The 22,084-nt window shown below is 30.8% G+C and overlaps 1 protein-coding gene across 5 annotated transcripts in view; it reads right to left on the bottom strand.

The window, feature by feature from the left end:
* Positions 1-3,099: 3,099 nt before the first annotated feature.
* Positions 3,100-22,084, bottom strand: part of LOC129909904 (leucine-rich repeat-containing protein 24) — a 310,525-nt gene continuing 291,540 nt past the window's right edge. For all 5 annotated transcript variants that reach the window (XM_055987060.1, XM_055987057.1, XM_055987058.1 and 2 more), the window contains one exon: positions 3,100-5,211. In XM_055987060.1, the coding sequence (XP_055843035.1) occupies positions 4,121-5,211 (1,091 nt within the window). In that variant the 3' untranslated portion in view covers positions 3,100-4,120. The remainder of the gene's footprint in view (positions 5,212-22,084) is intronic.

Genomic DNA, 22,084 nt, shown 5'->3' with positions numbered 1-22,084 from the left:
TGCTTTTTCAAGAATTTTGGTAGAAGTTTTTATAAGGCAACAATGTTCCATCAAATATTCTTTCAATTTTAAAATCCTTTAGCCTCCACTGTTCATGATGTCGACTTTTTTATGAGTTGACTTTGACTTCAAGACCCCAAAAACTATTGACTTATTATATTAGTCGTAAATTTAGTAAATGTGTGTGGTGAGTGAGGTTTTTTTTACGTAGGATGTATACGACGACGATGATGGCACATTTGTCGTGCGTTTAAGTAAAAAAGAAAATATTTGTTCAACCCTGTTCATCCCGCCCGTAACATCACCAACGATATATTCGTTATACCGGTGACATTTTTTGGGATTTAAGTCGTTCTGTTTCTATAGAAAACACAACAAAAAAAAAAGAAAATACTACACCGTAACCTGGTTCTAAGAGTTCATACTTTACACTAAGAAATCCATATTTACGATGTATTACGAAAGAAAAAAAAAAAAAAAAAAAAAATAATACATTATCCTGGTTAAGGCTTAAGGATGAAAAAAAAGAAAACGATGAGTTGAATGAGAGAAGAAATAGGAATTTCCTAAAAATGATTTAAAGTAAGTAAAGCCAGAGGGATTGACGTGGAAGATTGTAAACTTTTTGCCTGCCATTGAGAGTCTTTATATTATATTTTTTTTTTGTTTCTTCCATATAAGTTAGAAGGTATATGTACTTAGGAGGATTATGCGTCCTATTTTTGCAGAAAAAAATGTATGTATTGATATATTTGAAGTTTATTTGAGGAATAAATGGACATTTTTGTGTGTAGGTTTCATTATTTTTATGAAGTGATGAAAAGGCTGAAAAAAAAGCAAAGCTGAGTCCTTAAAAAAAGGCTCAGTGTGTCACACACGCCACTTGGATATGTAGAAGATTTTTTTACTTATCGGTGTCATGAAAAAATAAAGACTAGAATTTATTTAGTTTTAAATTAAGAAGTGTAGAAAAAAATATTCCAAAGTTGGTATTATTTTTTGTTCTGAAAAAATATTTAATACAACAAATTTTTTTTGAATGCAAATAACTCAGCAACGAAAACTCGAAGAAACTTTTGGTTTTCAGTATAATAAATAGAGCTTAGAAAGACATTTCTTTTCATGTCTCACTCGATGAATTTGGGGTAATTTTTTTTAAATGCATTTTTTTTAGGCAAGGGGTACCCCTTGAATTTTTTTCGAAAATCTGAAAAAAAAAGATTTGTATTTTTTTTACCTAAATGCATAGGCCTGTTCACTGTGAACTCATGTCTGCAAACTTAATTTATTTCGAGACTTTTGTCCGCAAATATCTGCCTCCGAATGTTAGAAAACAATATTTGAATGCAAATAACTGGACAACGAGACCTTCAATAAGGTTTTGTTTTTCAGATATGAACTGAGCTTAACGAGACCTCGCTTTTGATATCTCACTCGAGTAATTTTGAGGATATTTTTTAAAATGCAATTTTTTTCAGCTCTTGGTACCAATTGAATTTTTTTATCAAAAAACAAAACCGACTTCCATAGATCAAAACTGGGTTTTATGGTTTTTCTAATAGTTCTTATGGCCAGAGCTGAACGAAATTGAAATGGGACTACATTGCAGCCACCAGCTTTCCAATACAAAAAGAATTATCAAAATTGGTTCACTCAGTCCAAAGTTATGAGGTAACAAACCCAAAAAAAAAAAAAAAATTAAAACAAAAAAATACAGACGAATTGAATACCTCCTCCTTTTTGGAAGTTGTTAAAAAAAATGAATTTGTATTTTTCTACTTACATTCATAGGCCTGCTCACTGTGAACTCATATCTCGAAATTTTACTGAGTAACAGGGTGTTTTTTTTTTTTTTTTTGTATAAGAAAAGATGATATTAAGAATTATTATACTTTATTAAAAATGTTGTCTTTGTCAAAGGAAATCTCAACATCATTTTCGTGCACAAACACCCTTTCATCTATAATATTCTTATTCGGTTCTATTTTACTGAAATTACAAGCACCTTTGCTTTGATTTTATTAAAGTAATTGTATCAACTTGATTTACTTTTTGCCAAGTTTCTTAAGGATAACATTTTTTTTTTATTTAATCACATAGAAAAAAAGTCAATTGGTTTGTCAATAAACGGCTCTTTAAGTTTGTAAAAACATCTCTATGGGACCTAATTGTTCCTTTTCTTAACTCCTAGCCCACAACTTAAGCCTCGCAACTCTCAAATCTACGAATGAACTTCAAATTTTAATTCCATTTTTTTGAATAAAATCCGTAGAAAAACTTCTTTTAACTTTTTTTAATAAAACCAATCATCATTTAAATAAAAACACTTTTTTGTTTCTTTTTTTTTTTAATATTTAATTTTTATATAAAAAAATTATATTTAATAGTAATAATAATAATACAATGTATATAATCGTTTTTTCGTTTTCTTCCTTTCATTATTAAGCGCTAACAAATATTCTCATTCTCATTTTTTTTTTAATTACAAAAAAATTAGTATTGGTAGGTAAATAAAGTATACACTAAATATTACAAGGAATTCCTAATAAAAAAAACTAAAAATACAAAATTGTACAAACATAAAATAAAAATTTTCTTAATTAAAAAAAAAAAAAATAAAATTCTAATTTCAAGGAAAACTCTTGTCCGTTTAGCAAAAATATATATTTTATTACTTTTAATTTTTAAGTGATTTAATTAAAAAAAAGTGTAATATAATTAAACATAGGTAATCTATTAAAATAAATGACATGATAATAAATTAATTATTGTATACATTGATATTTTTTTTTACCTTAAATCATTTTTTGTATACAAAAAAAAAAAGAGAAAAGAAAAAAAAATTCTATACACAAAGTGTAAAAGTGCATTATTTTTGTAAATTTTTTTTACTAAACATAAAAAAAAAAATAAAAATATTTAAAAAAATTAAATTAAATACATAATTATATTAATATGGTGTATATATTAAGTGTGCAAGAAAAAAAAAATGAACAAAAATATGTTTGCGTCTTGGAGATAAAAAAATTAAGAATAATATAATTATAAAGAACATAAAATATATATTTTTTATATAATTCTATATCTCTTTCTCGCTCTTAACATTACATCTCATTCTTATAATATATATATATTTTATTTAATATAATATATTTATTTATTTCTATATATATATATTTTTTAAATTTAATTTAATTAATTACAGGTAATAATAAAAATATTATATTTTTTTTGTTTTTACTTCATAATTATAATCCTTTTTTGTTTTGTTTTTAAATTTATAATATTCAACAGTCAATATTATTTTGTTTTTTGTTTAAAATTTTTCTTAAATTTTCTTTTTTTACTTTTTCAATTTTAATTATTTTTAAGCCTTAAACATTAATTTTAGATTTAATTGTAATTTTTTCTCTGGTTTTTTGTTTATTTTCTGTTGTGTAATTTTTTTATATTTTTTTTTTTCTGATTCATCCAGCTCTATACATTTACATATTTTCAAAAACATATTTAGAGGAGGGGAGAACAATGTAACAAAATAAATTGTAGCATATTTTGTAAATACAAAAGTTTTTGTAATTTTTTTTTTTATAAATTACTTAATCTATAATTTTTTTTTTTGTAAAAAAATTAAACATTTAAGAATTGGGAATGAGGGGCATGGAGGAGGAAGAAGATGAAGTTCCTCTTCAAAATTAGTAATTTTTTTTAAAAAAAGGTTTTCTAGAATCTTATTAACAGTTTTTTTTTTTTAATTCTAAATTTCAGTCGATTGGCACACAAGTCACTAAATTCGAATCCCATTTTTTAAATTTCAATTTATTTTTTTTTATTTTCAGCCAACACGTATAGATCCACCCATCCAACCTTTTTTGCGAGGGAGATGGGAACTCGAGTAATGTTTTTTTTTTAAATTTTTTTGTTTGTTTTATACAAAATCTCCTTTGGAAGCAGTGCTGGAATAGGTTGTATTGGTGGTGGTAGAAAAATAGGAAAAGATCGATGGACTTATTGCGGTAGTATGCGGCGAAGGAGGGCTATGGATGTTATTTTGTGCGGCGTCGTCGTACGCGGCGGCGGCTGCGGCATTAAGAATTACCAAGGCCGTCTTTAACGGTTTAAACTAAACCTCGGTACCGTCTTCGCCTTCATCGTCGAAGAGCTGACTCGTGCTGCCTTGACCCTTGGATGTAACGGACATTTTCTTTTTGGGTTTTGGCGGTGGGCGTGGCGGAACTTTGCTGACCTTTTCAGCGCCACTTGTCGAGCTGGGTGTGTTGCCGATAACCATGCTTGGCACTATGGTAACACCGCTATGGTGTCGAGCCGTGCCATACAGAGGTTCGGTATCGGAAGTCGTTGTAAGATTATTGACCAATTCTTGAATTGGTTCGTAGATTTTAGCAGCTTGAGCTGCCGCCGCAGCTTGTTGTGCGGCCGCCGCTTGTTGTTGCTGCTGTTGTTGTTGTTGAAGTTGTTGTTGCATTTGTTGTTGTTGTTGCTGTAGCTGTTGTTGTTGCTGTTGAAGCTGTTGTTGCTGCTGTTGCAACTGTTGGCCTTGACTTGTACTCGGGGTAGCAGGAAGCGGCCGGTCTTTCATTGTATACCGCACCGGTTCTTGGTTGATTTTGTGCAAATTTAATATTGAATTACCGCCGGCAGTTGTGCGCAAACCTAGATTATCATAAACCGGTTCGAAGGTTTCAGTGAGCGATGTCCCTGTTTCACTGGGATTCGGCGATGTTGGCGATTGAAATTCCGAAAGCTGTGAACTGTTGGTGGGTGTCCAACTGGGAACACGTGGCTTTCGTGGTATTGTCATGTAACCTTGTTTCATGACTACCGGGGAATAGACAACTGGGGCAGGTATGAAAGGCGATTGATTGCGTGAATTTGCAGCAGCAACTAAGGCAAGATTACGATTTTTCGGATGTTGTAGGGTCATGAAACCAGATGGCGCTATCGTTGTGCCGTAGATACCATGTGGATTGACGTGTTGATAAACTGGGCTAGCCAGTGGTGATTTGCCATAGATCATTTCTTGTGGGATATTCGATGTTGAACTTTGTATGGAGGGAGAGGCGGGAACACGGGCTGGAAACGCTAGAAGGTCTGGGGGGAGATTCGTTCCATAACCATCGTCGACGTAGGTTTGGCGAGAGCGTGGTGTTGTGTCGGATAGAGCAATGGAGTGAGTTTCTTCGTCACGATTTCCTAGAAAAATAGAAAAAAAAAAGTTATTTTGTTATCAATTTGTTGATTATTATCATAAATCAAAAGAAAAACTAAATTATTGTTGTTGATTACCAAAGGATTGAGCTGAACTAACAACAAACTTAGCAATGACTATTAACTTATCGACAAGTTTTTCACTGATCTTAAAGGTCATCTTACCAACTTTTGAACTACTTATTAACAGGGTTTTCAGTAGCAGGACAAAGAATTTTTATCTAATAATCAAAATTTTTCAGGCAATTTATCAACAGGGTCTCTATTAGTTGAACAACTAACTTAAATTAAATCGTGTTCTTACTGACTTATCAACGGATTTTATCCGGCTTAATAATTGCTTTTCAACTGGTTTGTCACCAAATCTTATGTCACTTATCAACAAGATTACCACCAGATTATCAACGACTTTAAACAAACTTATCAATTGAACTATCCACCTTCTGACTTTTCAGTGGGTTTTATACCTTTGATTGTAAACGTGTCTATTGGTTTATCAACATGCTTATCAAGGACTATAAACTAACGGATTTAAAGACTTTATAGTTATTAACAGGATAACGACAAACTTATCAACGACTTATCACCTTATTACCTATCAATAGCACAATTTTCATGGAATTAAGAACTTTTAATTGGTTTATCGACGACTTTAACCCAACTTATCACCAGATTTTTCAGTAGAATATCAAAGGCTTTTACTTACTTTACCAAAAGGGAAATTCTGGCTTATCGACATTTTTTTAGACAACTTATCAAATGGGTTTACATTGCACCGCCAGGGATTTCAAACTGACTTATAGATAGTGTTTCTGCTAATTTATCATTTACGTTATCAACAATGTTTCTGCTGATTAAACGACTTAAAAAACTTTATTTTCAATTGCTTTATCAATAGAATTTCTATTTAAAAGATTTTTTAACAAGTTTTTTTACTTATCAAAAATATTTCTGTTGACTTATCAACAAATGCTTTTATTCAGCTGATGGACACTGTTTCCATTGGGTAATCAACAGTTCTAAGTAACTTATCAAATGGACTTCAATGACTTTTAAGGTACTAATAAAGTTTTTACTGACTTATCAAAGCAGTTTTTACTGACTTATCGACGACTTTTGTATATTTATACTGACTTACCAACAACTGAAAATTAAAAGGTCTTTAAATAGTTTACTTAAGGATCAACAGCAACTCTATTGGTTTAGGGACGAACGGTTATTATTAACGGCATTTCTACAATTTGGTTTTCACTGAATTTCAGTGAATTTCTATTGACTTTTCAGAAATATCTCTATAGGCATTTGCATTTATTCGAATTATTACTGAATTAATTTTTTTAAAGAACTTATCAAATGAATTTCAATTGGCTTGTAAATTCAATTTGACCTACTTTTCAATTTGCTTTTTTTGCAATACATAATGGCATATTCGGACTCCACCTATAATATTGTAGGTCTCCTGTATTATTGCCTTAGTCGCCCTTATTTATAATATCAATTGGACTTCCACAAGCTTATCAACAGCATTTAAAGACTTATCAACACCAAATCAATGTTTTATCAACAATATTTCTACTCCCTTGTCAACTCTTTTATTGTTTTATCAATAGCGTTTAAACTGGGATAATAAACTGACTTATCCAAATGATTTTCAGTAGCTTGTCAACAGATTTTTACAAATTTATCAACCTGAGTTATCATTAACTTTAAATTGACTTATCCAAAGGTTTTCATAAGCGTATCAACAGCTTTTTATCGACTTTTAAAAACCAAATCACTAGCCTATCAAAACTTTTGAATTTGAAAAGGCAACTGTTTAATAGTCTTTTCAAAAGTGTTTACAATGGGTTATCAGTAACTATAAACTAACAAAAGATTTTCAGGAGCTTTTGCAGTAGCTTATCAACTGGTTTCTACCTACTTATCAACACATAATCTATATCTTATCAATAATTTTTCTAGTCACTTATCAACTATTTTATTGTTTGATTAACAGCGTTTAAACTGGGTTATCAGTAACTTTAAACAGACTTATCATCAGAATGTTCAAAAGCTTATCACTTTCTCTTATCATACTTATCAATAGTGACCTCAGTCTTTATACAGGCCAGAAAGTTTAGGGAAAAAAATGAACCATTATCTAACAAGGAGCAATATAAAATCAGGAATAGAAAAGCTAAACGAAAAACCTGTAGTCTGAAAATTCATGTATGTTCCCTAATAACTTTTTAACTATTTATCAAATTTTGACAAAAAAGGTATCGTTAGAATCGTCCTGCTTACGTGCTGATTATAAGCTATCAACTTTTTCACCAGATTTGATTGAAACCACTTTTCCTATACTTCTAGTCCAGATCCTTTCCTAGCATAAGCCAATTTATATTCCAAAGGATTTTTCTTGTATTAATCTCCAGAGAAACAAACAACTAACTTCATTCAATTACAATTAGGCAAAAATTACAATAACACAAACCAATTAGTATTTATTAAAAGTTTGATTCATTCAAAGAATAGCAAAGCAAAAAAACAAGAAAACTTTTAATTAAACTGAAAAATGAATCTAAAAATTCCATTATTATTCAAGATGCCATTACATCCCTAAAGCATTAAAAAGTCATATATACATGAATTTTACAAACACATAAATAGGTATATCCTATCTGTCTTTTCCTCCTCCCCAAAATTACATCAATTGAACATTCCTCATATCCTCTTCGGAGAGAGAGAGAAATAGTCAAGTGCCATCAATTTCTCATCGGGATGTTGGTTCTTCTTCTTCCTTTCTGGCTTTCTGTCTTTCAACTGGATTTTACAAAAATTAATTAATAGTATTTTCTGGTTGTGCCTCTTTAATGGAACTCAACTCAAAAACAAGTAACAGAGTATGGATAGATATCATGGATTGTGTTAGGTTAGGTACGATTCATATGGATGATGCGAGTTTTTGGAAAATATTTGCCTTTAAATTTTCGATTCACCCATTTGTGCTGCAAACTATTCTATCTGTCATGTCATGAACACTAAACACACTCTGTGTCAATTGATTTTCTTCTTTAGAACACAAATTGTAGATTCTACCGTAACGAACAAACAAAACTGTATTATTATTTTTCCTATTTTCAGACATTTTTTTAAATTGGTTTGTCTATGTTCCAGCATAACTTCTAAATTACTTATCACCATTTAACAAATGAAGTATCGTTAGAAGCGTCTTGATTGTCTTTTGGTTATAGAATGTGAGAAAAAAATTGGTTCAAAAGCTTAAACCCAATTTATGATTGTATTCTTCTAGAAGGCCTCATACTAGAATAAGTAGCATAATCTATAACTAGCGCACTAGCAACACTTCTTAAATGAAACCTCTTTTGTCAAATAATGACGAATAGTTTAGGAGTTATGAGGGAACATACATGCTGACATGCATAATAACCGGTTAAAACATAAACCTTTTGCCGTTAAATGCAATTTATTTTTATTTAAGTACATAATCTACATACCCGTAGTGTGAATACATTCCAAATCCACCAGAGCAACAGAATATATCTCAGGACACACAGAGAACCCAAAAGATGTTGATGATAATAGTTTGGAAAATATTGATGCCTAGCTAACACATAGTTCTGGAGTGTTTTCACTTTACGATAGCCTCAATAAGCTATCCATACTACATCCTTTCCGGATCTATCCGGATGTCTGAATAGTGTTAGATGGGCATTTACGCTATTTTCATAAGCAAACCCTTCATGGCTATACTATGACTGAACTGACTGATTGAAGTGGAAGTTCCTTTAGGTGAATAGCAATGAATGTAAAAAGGACGAAAAAAAAAAACAAAACAGACATTTGGGCTTGACTTGAATTTAGGTAGTAAATATGTGATGGATACTCTTCATACCAACATCCGCAATGATTATTAAGTTCTGCTAGGCTTATGCCTGGGCAACGTTTTCATTGTTGTCAAATTCAAAGTGTCTTATAGAGAGAGAGGGTCTCTCTTTTGTGTGACAAATGTGAAAATAACCATGTAAAATGGTTTATTCCAGGTTTCAAAGTGAGTGTCATCAAATAGATGTTCAAAGGATATAGGATCCTTCTAAATGAAGATATTCGCACATATATTTGCATAATAATTCTGCATACATCATTGGTATACCTTACCTACTTTTACGAAATGTGTGTTTTCTCTAACTTTCACACAATTGAATGATTTCCCCAAAAATTTCTTAATGGAAATTGAATTGAAAATCTATTCCACAGGAACTTTACCTATAAGGATATGAATTGCATTTTCAACAAAAGTGACTAGATATTTTGAAAGGATAATAGCAGAGGAAGTATAAATATATGGAAATGAATGAATTAATTGAATTAATAGAAATGGAAACAAATTAAAATTATTCCTCTTGAAGAATGTGAAATTTGGAAAATGTTCTATATTTTATGCATTTTAATTGAAATCGAACTTATAATGATGTTTCGAAATTTCAAATTTATCTTAAAAATGTTTATTAAATTAAATGGACAGAACTTTAGAAAAAAAAAAGTAAAAGAAGCTTTAGAAGTGATGTTTCTAAGCAAAATAAGTTAGGTGCGGTTAATATGGCCTAGCTACAGAGAGATTTTAAATAAAATAAAAACTATTTATTCAAAAAAATAAATTCTATATGGAGACTACTGAGAATAGAAGTAAATAAAAAATGATTACTTCTATAAGAAACCTCGTCAGTGGGGATGGAAATAATTATGATATGATAGCAAAAAGAAAATAATGTATTGAACCAGTTTTTATGCATATGTTCCCTCATAACTTTTAAATTACTTATCGCCATTTGACTAATGAGGTAATGTTGGAAACATCTTGCTTGTCCGATAGTTATAGGCTATGAAACGTTTTGTATATGGAGCGATTTAGAGATTAAATGTAATGAACAAAAAGTTTTCTTTGTTATTTACGAATTTTTTAAAAATACTTCATCAAACTATAACTTCATCATAATTTAAATATAAAATTAAGTTAAAAAACTAAAGCATGGTTATTTCAGGTAGATTTCTTCCAAAGGGCACTATATAAGAAATTCTGTTGTAACGAATAACCATTATCAATACCTCTTTTAATAAATTATGACAAGTATTTTAGAAGTTATGAGGCAACATAGGTCAATACCCCAACAGATAAAAACCTAGAATGTGAATGGGAGTGGTCGACAAGAGTTATGTTATCAAAACGGAGCAGCTCAGCGCTAGTTGGGCGTTCCGAGCAGGTTCTCTAGAGCCCGCCAATTCCACCCATCACCTTTCAAGACCCTACAATTTTAACAGTCATGAAGAATTTAAGAGCCTTAGCTCTCTGAATTAGTATCATGGGTTGCGTCTGTAAGTATCACGGATTGTTTTGGCAAGTATCACAATCTGCCTCGGCAAGTATCACAGTTGACTTTGGTAGCTATCACAAGTTGCCACGGTTATTACCTATAACGAAAAAATATCACGGGTTGTGTTGTTAACTATCACGGCTGACTCCGTTAAAAAGAACTTTTTGCCCGATAAGTATCACAGATTTCATCTGAAATTGGCACTAGTTGCTTTGATTTTGTATATCCTGGGTAGTATCACGGATTGAAATTATAAGCACCATTACTGGTTGCCTTGTTTTCACGAAAGTATCACTCTGATATGTTGTTATGACGAGTTTCAGAAGTTAGTATCATGAGTTCTCCGTTGAGTATCACGGATTATTCTGGAAAGTATCACAAGTTGTTACATTATTTCAGTAAATATAATAACCTGCTAGGATAAATATCACGGGTTGCCTCGATAAGTATCACGGCTTAGTTCGTTACAAACAACGGATTGTACGATAGGTATCACAAATTTCATCGGTGATACATGTTTCCCGATAAGTATTAAAAAATTAAAGCGAAAAATATCACGGATTGCACCGATATGTATCACGAGTTTCCACAGTAAGTAACAAAGTTTGTCCTGATAATTATCACGGATTGCCTCAGTAAATATCATGTGTTTTTTTTGGGTAGCATCACGAATTGCTTAGGCACTGGTTTACCGATTGGCCGCGATAATAATCATTGATTGCTCCGTTTGTTGTAAATGAAACTAAGTGATGGGGTAGTTATCACAGGTAGCCCTAATATGTATCACACAGAATTCTAGCAAGATCCTCCATTTTTAGAAAAGCCGATTTCTCAGGTAAGTATCACGAGTTTTCCTGGAAATTATTTGGAATTACAAAGGGTGCTACAATTAGTATCACAAGTGTTCCTGATGTAAATAATGAGATACCACAGTAAGCATTTAGGATTGCCTGCGGTAAGTGAAATGGATTGCTGTCTCTAATTGTCACCAGGTTCTCTTAGATTATACCTATCACGGAAGGTTACAGGAGTTGCCCTGGTTACTAAAATGGATTGCTCCGAAAGGTATCACAGGTTGCATAAATAAGTATCACAGGAAGCCAAAGTAACCTGAATCATTTTTAATTGATAGCAAAATATGAAATCGTTATATTTGCCGCTTATTTAGCTCCCAGAATCTTTTTAGAGACCGTAGAACTCATTTATTTTGTTCTATATAAATTTTGAATTAGTAAATTTTGAGAAAGTAAAACATTTTTATTTTGATTATGCAACATATATGCACATGAATTCATTTTTATAATCTCAAAACAAAAAATCTCTTAATTGATTTTGGTTTTGACATTGTAACGTCCATCTCAATTCAATGCATCATACTACTACACCATAACCACAAGAAGTGTCACAATTATGACAAGCAATCAATATAATATGATATTTGGTTAGAAAATTAGACATCGTTGTCATGGACACGTTGTTCCATTTCATCTGGAACTTACATATTTCTATATTATACGAATGATTAGTGGCATATAATAACCTTCTGGGACACCAAATCCAAATCATCATCATGCATAAGATAACTCTAATTAAAGCATTCCATCCAGCAACAACAACAACAAAATATACATCTACACAAGAGTTCATAATGATTGAAAATCTCTACTTTGAAAACCACTTCAATTGAATGTCGGTGACATAATCCCTTAAAACATTTCAAATAATCAACCACAGGTTTCTCTATAGAGATATCTATGAACGTATACCTCCTCAAGAATATAAATTAAATATTCAAAGAAATAGAACCAACACAATTTAATGAATCTAAAGTTCAATTGAGAGAAATGTCTTGCTTCATTTCCATATTACCTAATTGTACTAGTCTGTATTTGTGTGTGTGTGAAATAGTTCTATGTATAAATTTAAAGGATCATCTAGTTGTCACTCTTATACCAAATATGGTCGCCATCCGGACGATACGACATAACATTAAACCCAAAAACATCATTTACGGTATAAGTGTGTGTATTATAGAGAAGTCTCCAAAGGTGGAGATTACATTGATTTTGAGGTGCTGTCATCACATGGGATGGTTAACCACACTTATGTACTATCCTAACGACTGTACTGGGTCCAGAGACACCTTTAACCAAATCGGACAAATATTTATTGCCTAGTAACTGTTGGCTAAATTAATTTTACTGGAATTTAATTCCTACGTACATGGAAATTGTTTTCTTCACAAGTGCGTAGTTAGAATAGTGTTAAAATAGATGGGGGCTTATTGATTGTTTAAAACAAGTATGTTTTGAAATTTTCAAGTAATGGCTAGGGGGAAGACAGGGAACAGAGCATAACTTAAAGGTTCCCAAATTATACAATTTTCAAATAGATTTGAAGAAATTTGCTACTCTTTTACCCTTTATGCACACTTTTTACCTTTTTTCACTGTCATTATGATCATAGAAGATTCAAATTTATTTATTTTTTACTTGAATAGGGTATATCAAAAAGAGGGTTAACCAATTTTTATGACATTAATATGTTTGTTCCCTCATATCTTCTAAACTCTTATTCATAATTTGACAAATGCGGTATTGTTAAAAGTGCACTTTAGAGGAAAAAGTATGGAAGTAATAATTTCGTGTTATAATCTACAGCGACTCTGCAAATACTTTATTAAATTATAACCTTTCCATAGAATATTCATTTAAACAAGAAAATAAGTTTAGAAACTAAAATCCGTTTATGATTTTTTCATCTAGGAAGCGTCATACTAGAATAAGTAACAAAGCCTATAACTAGTGCAATAGCAAGACGCTTTCAGCGATACCAGATTTGTCAAAGTATAATAAGTAGTTTAGAAGTTTTGAGGAAACATACATACTCACTTATGTATATATACAAAACGGTTTAAAAAACACCTCAGACACTATCAACTTATTAGTGTCAATTCAAAAAGGTTTAAGAATGACTTTTTCGAAAATACGACCATCGCACATAGGAGTATTTGTAGTAAAAACCTGGTCATAAGTCGATTTTCTGAAAATCAAAATTGACACTTGAAAGTTTGGCAAAGTGGGTGCAAAATAAACAGGTGTCAACATGCTGCACTAATTTTTTTGTTTTTCGATCGTGTCTTGTTAAAAAATTAGTTCAAAGTTAACTGTTACATCTACCTCATTTTTATTTCAACGCGAAGTACTTTGGTAAGTGTTGTGATAGAAATGTAAATAAAACTAAATGGAGAATTCTTCTTCAGTTATTTATTAACGATATTAATAAAGTTTTGGAAATGTTTGATGGTGTTTTCTATTTCAATTCGGGCTTAGAACAAGTGTATAAAAACTTGTTATTTTTGTTAATACCTTATTTGAACTTTAATGATTTTGTTTTAATATACCCCGTTGTTCTGCGATGAATTGAAATTTATGAGTTAGTTAATATCTTCCTTAAACCAATGCAACAAAAATTACGTGCTCTTAGGTGCTCTTTAGAGAATTGAGGGTCGATTAGTTTTTCACTTTCTGATAGAAAATACTCCTTACTTTATGCAACGTTTTTTATTTTTAAATTAAATTCAGTGATGTAATTAGTTTATTTTATTTTGGGTGATCTTATTTAAGGTTGAAGAAGAGAGAAAAGAAACTGAGAATTGCGTTTTAGGGATGAGGAAAAAAAATCAACTTTTTGAGTTTTTGATGATGGAAAAATAAAAATAACAAATCTAGGTTAATATTGTATTTTCTTGTAGGAATATTCATTTTAAACAGAAATACTAACAAAAACCACGAAAAATAATTATGGCCAGTTTTTTGATGAAAATACTCCTATGTGCATCGTCAACAAGCTGTTTATTTTTCAAGAAGGACACTAATACCTTACTTTGTATCCGCTGCTGAAAATTCAGAACGACGTTATCTCTCAATGCTCAATAGCAATCGCATAGCTGTCGCATGACTTTTGGCTATCCAAACAATCCGTTCTGTCAACTGTATCAGAAAGGTAAGTGACCTGAAATATCGAAGCTCATATCACATGTCTCGCGATTAAAAATTGGAAATCCGAATCATATCTAATTGTTAGTTGCGAACATCAGAAAACCTATTGCCAATGGTAGTTGCAGTTTCTTAGCATCAGCAAAATGGAGAAATTTACTCCTCCGGAGACTTCCAGTTAGATCAATAAAATCAGCCAAAAATGAATCAATCTGAAATCAAAAAATTGTAACCAGAACTTGTCTACCAACAAAACTACTTAAATACCAACATTTACTCAGATCAAAGATCGAATCAACGGACAAACTTATAGCAGACCAATCTGTTAATAGAACAATCCGGTACAGCAATAGATGAATCTAGAAAATCAATCAGCGGCTGAAGTCGGCCAACAAACGAACGAAACCAACGGACGTGTCCAGCAAATGAAGAGGCGAGTTTGGAAAATCAACGGACGAGACCGTCAAACATGGAAAATCAACCAGCGAATCTGGTTAATCAACTGGCAAACTTGGAAATCTTCCCGCTTTCAAAATCTATTTGTTAGACCGATTTTTCTTTACTATTTTTGGTGTAGGTATTAATACTAATTTGTAACTAGCTGTGAACTATAAAAACACGAAGTATAGTTTTCTTTCAAAAACCGATTTTATTATATTAATGAACGTTGATGAGTGGACACCGCCGCGTCTCCGTTCTTGTGTATGATTGCTGTAGAGTCAAATGTTTATGTTTATGTTGTTTAAATTTCAAATAAAAAAAAATGATAAACTTTGTTAAGCTATAAGTACCTATTTTATAAACTATTGAGTCTTTTTAGGCTGAATTTAGACTCAATTTATAGATAATTTTGTTCCTTTCATAACGTGAGCACAAAATTTTAACCTTTTTTTAGTTTTTAAGCGTTAAAAGGGTTAAAAGTTCAAAGTTTATTAATTTTCAACTTAAAAAAAAAACCTTAAGTTTCCTAACGTTCTAATGCACTTTTTCAAAACAATAATAAAATCACTGGCAACCCGTTTTTTTTTCACTACGTTACTGGATTTTGTATTTAGTAAAATAAATGAAACAATACTACCCACCTAAGGTATCTCATCTTACATACTGACCCTAATTTTGGGTTGCGAATTGCTCAAGTGAAATCGATTGCTTTTTCGACCGCTGCCGTACCTGGGATATATATCTGTAAATGTTTATTCAATTGCATCTCTCTGAAATGTTTAAGTCTTAGGGTAATATTATAAAGGATAGGATTCTAATCAAAGCTCTGGATAAGATATACATCTTCTACATCGATTTAACCTAAACTCATGTAAATTGACAAAGTTAGAGAAGGTAGGTATTATAAGCAAATAGAACAAAAGCTTTTGGGAATATCAACACGTCGTCGGTTGTTGTGCTGTTGTTTGACATCATAGAAGGGTGCAGAAGGATTCCAATTATGTACTATTGGGAATTTTGGGATTAAAATAATTTCACAAAATAGAAAAACATTTTATTGGCTTGTAAGATTGGACAATGAATATCCGAGATTAGACCGCAAGTAAGAAATATGTTCATAGAAAATTGTCAATTATTGTTTTCTGGAACAAGTTGCAGAAGTTTGGTCACTTTGGCATTTTAATGCAGCATACTTTTCAAAGTTATTGCATACTTTTAGGTGTCCAAAATAAATTTTGACAGAAATATCAATTCAAAACTTCAGTTGCAAACTGTATTCATGAAACCAGTTGGAAACTATCTCAGACTTTCACTAAAAAAAATTAAACATTTCATCTGTGAATTATATTAATTAAAAAAAACTAATACTTCCATTTTACAGCAACTACATGGTCAAATTAGTGGTAAAATAACTCAGGAATAATTCCTTCCGCTTGATGAGTGCTAAAAATACCTTTTTACACATAACTTTTCCGGAGAACTTAATATTTGCAAGGACATCCACATCCTCTATAAAAATTGCATTGCAAGTAACCACAAATGATGTTGTTTAACCTCCCCCTGAAGGAACAATAATTATTATCCCCTTGAAGCACAAAACATCATTGTTGACTTAACCATGATTGTTCTGTAAATCCGTTTAACTACCCTCCACCCCCAACACAAAAAGGCCCCGACCAAAAAAAATAAAACTCACATCAAAATCTCATTACAGTTGCTCTACGCACAATTTGTGCGCGGCGTTTTACGAAAATCATATTACTCTCAGGCTTGTTTTTCCTTTTTTGCGGGCCATGCGCTGCCTTCCATCCGGTCATGGCGGCCGCCACGGCCACAAAACCATCATGTTGCTGTGTGCTTCAGTTTAAAATAAAGTGCGTGAACTATTTATCCTTAATTCAATATAGACTTGTATCTGTTTTGTTTGTTACTGTGGATGATGCTTCTGCTGCTGCTACTGCTACTGGCTGATGCTGCTGAATTAAAACGCTTGCAGGGTTATACACAATCAGATTTTTGGCATCAATCCAATTTTGCAATTAAACTCAGGGGCAAACATTTTAATTTACCAATTAACATCAGTTCTCGATTTACAGGAAAAAGAGAACAAAAAATAAGGAAGAAAAAAGAAATAACAATCGCATCCATCTGTAACAGTGACACAACAGGAACTTTTCACTTATCGATTTTAATTGAGTCCTAAAAAAAAAAAGAAAAGAACTCAAGGCTTTAAGCCAGTCAGTGGAGCATAAATATGTTCTACAACACCGGATGGTGTGACAGTTATGTCAATCTTTTACTTTTTTTTTTTTGGTTATAAAAAGATTAATAAAGGATGAGTTATGGATTCGTAAAATAGCAAATTTATATGCAACAGAATGATGAAGGATGAGATGACTATGAATGATGATATCTACATTACCAAATTTCAATAGACTACCGAATTGATTTGATTTAGAAAAGAAAGTCTATGATGGAAAATTTGATGAATGATTTAGGTGTGGGTAGTGTGGGAGTTACTTTTACCAAGTAGCAAGAATGTATTAATTGCATACAAGAATTTTTACTTTTGAATATACCTAACATTTGTTTATTCCAAAAAAAGTGGATGGAAAAAGTTGAAAACATAGCATATTTCTCCCACAGAAATTTATGTGGGAGTGGTGAATGCAATATACAGGGTGTCCCACAGTCACCGCCCCAAATAAAAACCATGGATTCCTGAGGTCATTTTAAGTCGAAAAACTTAAGAGGTAATTTTCTCGTTTTCGTCCCGTTTTCGAGTTAGCAAGGTTTTTATGATTTTTGCTCTCTTGTTCTTTAACTGGCCTTATCTTTGCCAAACTACGTTTGATTTGAAAGATTTTTTTTACGACCAATCAAGAATTTATTACAGTTTTAGTTTGTCTCCAAACTTTTTTTCCTGCGGACAACCGTTTCTCCACAATTTTGCATCAAACACAATTTTCTTCGTTTTTTAAGTTGTTTTTTACACTTTCATATCATATAAGTCAAAAAAACACGTTAACGAGTATTAATTTTTTGTGCTTTTTATTAAAGCCCCGTTTATTTTCATAAAAAAAAAATAAGTTTTATTTCATAAAAAAGGCTACTGAAAGTAATTAACAAAAAATAAACAAACTGAGTGAATTAAAAAAAATAATGATTTTTAAATAAAAAATTAATTTAAATGAATTAAAAACTTTATCTGAGCTATTGTGGTTAAGAAAAGAACAAATAGATAAAGCTCAGAAAAAGTTTTATTTCATTTAAATTAACTTTGTTTTTAAAAATTATTTATTTTTTAATTCACTCAGTTTGTTTATTTTTTTTTAATTACTTTCAGTAGCCTTTTTTATGAAATAAAACTTTTTTTTTTTTTATGAAAATAAACGGGGCTTTAATAAAAAGCACAAAAAATTAATACTCGTTAACGTGTTTTTTTGACTTATATGATATGAAAGTGTAAAAAACAACTTAAAAAACGAAGAAAATTGTGTTTGATGCAAAATTGTGGAGAAACGGTTGTCCGCAGGAAAAAAAGTTTTGAGACAAACTAAAACTGTAATAAATTCTTGATTGGTCGTAAAATCTTTCAAATCAAACGTAGTTTGGCAAAGATAAGGCCAGTTAAAGAACAAGAGAGCAAAAATCATAAAAACCTTGCTAACTCGAAAACGGGACGAAAACGAGAAAATTACCTCTTAAGTTTTTCGACTTAAAATGACCTCAGGAATCCATGGTTTTTATTTGGGGCGGTGACTGTGGGACACCCTGTATAATGATAATATCTACAAAAAAACATATTTCTTATAAAGTTAGGGTGGCTCATAAATTTGAAAAAAACAAAATATGTCAAAAAATCAATTTTTGGCACAAGTTTTAAAAATTATGCCAACAATTTAAAATTAAACTCAATTATAATATTATAAGAACTATAGATTGCATTTATATTTTTCTACGACCAAACGTTTACAAGTTAGGGCTGGTAAAAAAATGTTTTTTTGAATGAAAATTTTGAACGGCAAATCAAATTGAATGATCAAAAATATGATCACAGCGGGGTAACATTCGAATGCAATGTCATTCCCGCTTTATCTTTTTTAGAATTTTTCGATTGCAAGTGGTCCTAAAGAAAAGTTATGTAGGCAACAAGTCTCAAGTCTTAGTTTTTAAAAGCTACTGCAAAAAAGGATGAGGAACAACAAAGTTTTCAAAAGTTAAATATTCATGTGTTAATTGTGTTAGACTGTATCTTTATCACTAAGAATTTAAAGCTGCATATTCTTTTCAAACTAAAATAACGTCTTCATTGTTTTTTTTTAATTTTTAAAGACACAAAATGAAATTCATTGAATTCGTCGACCTTTATACACTTTATACCTTCAGGCCGAAGCAAGATCTAAATTTCGAACAACAACTTTAAAATACCATTGAAACAAAACAAACCACTGGTTTTTATTGCAGAGACTAAAACATGTTCATTTATTTGATACACATTTATTTTTTTGGTAAAGTTGATGAGCTTACACGGAGAAAACAGACCACATGGAATTAAGCGGATCGCATCTTAATTTAAGCGGATTTCTGCATGATTTTTTGCTAAGATGCCTTTCACCTTAAATTAAGGTGACAAGTCACATTCATTTTATGAATGCGCAAATAAAAAAAAAAAATGGCTGCCACCGGGGATCGAACCTACAACTGTTGGGCTTACCACTGTGCTATCTCACTGTTGAAAATGAGTGTGATAAACTGAAACTAAGGCTAAAGTGTGACTATAATTTTAAAATTTTTATTTTTGGTCGTTTTTTTTTTTAAGATGAACATTCACATTAAAATAAGATGAAGTTCACATTAAATTTAACTGAGTTTAAGTGAAATCACATTATTTTAAGCGGATATCACCTTATTTTTAAGTAGTAAGAATTTAATGTGCGCATCATCTTATTTTAAGGTTACACTTTTTTCACCGTGTATAGAGTTTCAATAAAGCAATTTCGAAGTTGAAAACTCTATTTCACAAAAATCCTTTTTCCAGTAAATGCAAGTAATGAGGTCCTTAAATCGCAAAAGGTTAATTTTATGTTATAAAAGCATTGGTTTTTTTTGTCTTTTGCAAAATGTTAATCATGATATAAGCTTTTTTCGAAATAATGACAAAAATGTGATTTTTTACAACAAGAATTTGACTTTAAATGGCTGCCATTTTGTATTTACTCACTCAAATACAATGAAATTACATACAACGATAGAAAATATTATAAGAAAGAGAATCTATATGTTTATTTTTTGGTCTACGACAATCGGGAGCAAATATATTAGCTTTGAAGTAAAATATCCCAAAAAATGCATTTTTGTGAATAACTCCGCTAAAAAGAATGATCAGGTGGTGAGAAATTGGGTTTAAGCTTTTTAAATATAGCCTTATCCATCCATTAAATAAAAACTGACAGTGCCTCTGTGCGCAAGGTCAAATGACGCTTTGACTGGAGTAATATATGAAGTCAGAAAAAATTTTTTTTGAACTTTTTCACATAAAATTGCTTCTAACACTAAAATGTGAAGAAATTACATTTTTCTATTGATCCAAATAAAAATTCATAATCATAGATCCGAGGCCCCTGGGAATTTTTGCATTTTTTTTTTGGCAAGGTTTTTTTTTATTTGTTTGAGATGTATAATTCTTGCAAACTTTAGGTGAAAACTTGAAAGTTAAAAAATATCTATGCAAAAGAATAAATGACAAAAAATGTTTTTCAAAATGGGCTTAATGCTTCGTTAGTATATTGGAGCCTTGGTATTAAACTCATTCGATAAACACAAATTCTACCATTTTGATCAATTTGATAATTTTTGAGTTTTTCACTAAACCTTTATATCAAATTTCATATCCAAAAGCAAGTACTCACGACTCAGTAGAGTGCTTAAATTTTTAAATTTAACAAGATTTATTTAACTGTCATCCTGGATGATGCCAACAAAAAAATTGTCCTTTCCAACATGATAATTCCCAAAATGTATGTATGCATGTTAAAAAAAAAACTGAAATTCATCGTTTGGATAAAAAAAAAAAACAAAAGTGAAAAGAGCGACATCCAATTTGCAGTACATGTGTAAGTATGTTCTTTTTCATTCTACAACTGGTCAAAAAAAAATTAATTAAGAAAAATGTATATACACAGACAGATTTTTTTCATTTTAATTTAGTGTTTTTTGTTGACCATATAATGGTTTACATCAGTTCCATAACAGCAGTATTATGATTGAAGTTAATGAGTAATTCGTCAATGACAGGGAATAAAGGAGTTAATTCATGCCAAAAATATATCTTTTTTTGGTTTGCAGTTGAGATGTCAATGTCCATTTAAAATTTTGGCTGATATCACTTTTTTTTTGGAATTGATATAAATAACTTTTTTGTATTGTCTTTGTGTCTTTTTTTGTGAGATGAAATTCCGTTCTATTCATCACCAAAATCAACGAAAGCTTAACGAAAAAAACGCCCCCAAATAAAGGGCGTGTCTTACACTCTGAAAAATGGTTAGAAAACATATTCAATTTTAATATTTCGAAGAATAAAAACCATTCTTCTAATCATCAAAAAGCTGTGATATTTCATAATATTTTCCTTCAAAATTCTTTAAAATTTTATCGAATTTAAGAATAAGGATAATGTTTGCATGCATCAAAACCATAAAATGATACCAAAAATGCTTTTATATCGCTTTTTAAAGCAATTTTTCATACTATTTTCAACTTGAACTTTCTCAGTTCACATTCACTTTTTTCAAAAAAAAAAAAAAGAAAAAAATTAAAAAAAAAAATGTCTGGCTCGTTTAACAAATTCCTACATCTTAAATTTCGTAAGTAACTCACAACACTTTTAAGACAATAACTTCTATCCATCAAATTGTAATGACTTTTGTTGCCTTCGCAAAACCAAAAAAAAAAAACTTTGAAATTTCTTTGAAATCCTCCCTCCAACAAGTCTATCGTCCGGATGATGAAATGAGGTTGAATTATTCAAAAGAAATCCTTAATACC

This window comes from Episyrphus balteatus, chromosome 2 (assembly GCF_945859705.1).
Source record: "Episyrphus balteatus chromosome 2, idEpiBalt1.1, whole genome shotgun sequence".
NCBI classification, from domain to species: domain Eukaryota; kingdom Metazoa; phylum Arthropoda; class Insecta; order Diptera; family Syrphidae; genus Episyrphus; species Episyrphus balteatus.
The sequence above is the reverse complement of the archived record's forward strand: the minus strand, read 5'-3'. Positions and strand labels throughout refer to the sequence as shown.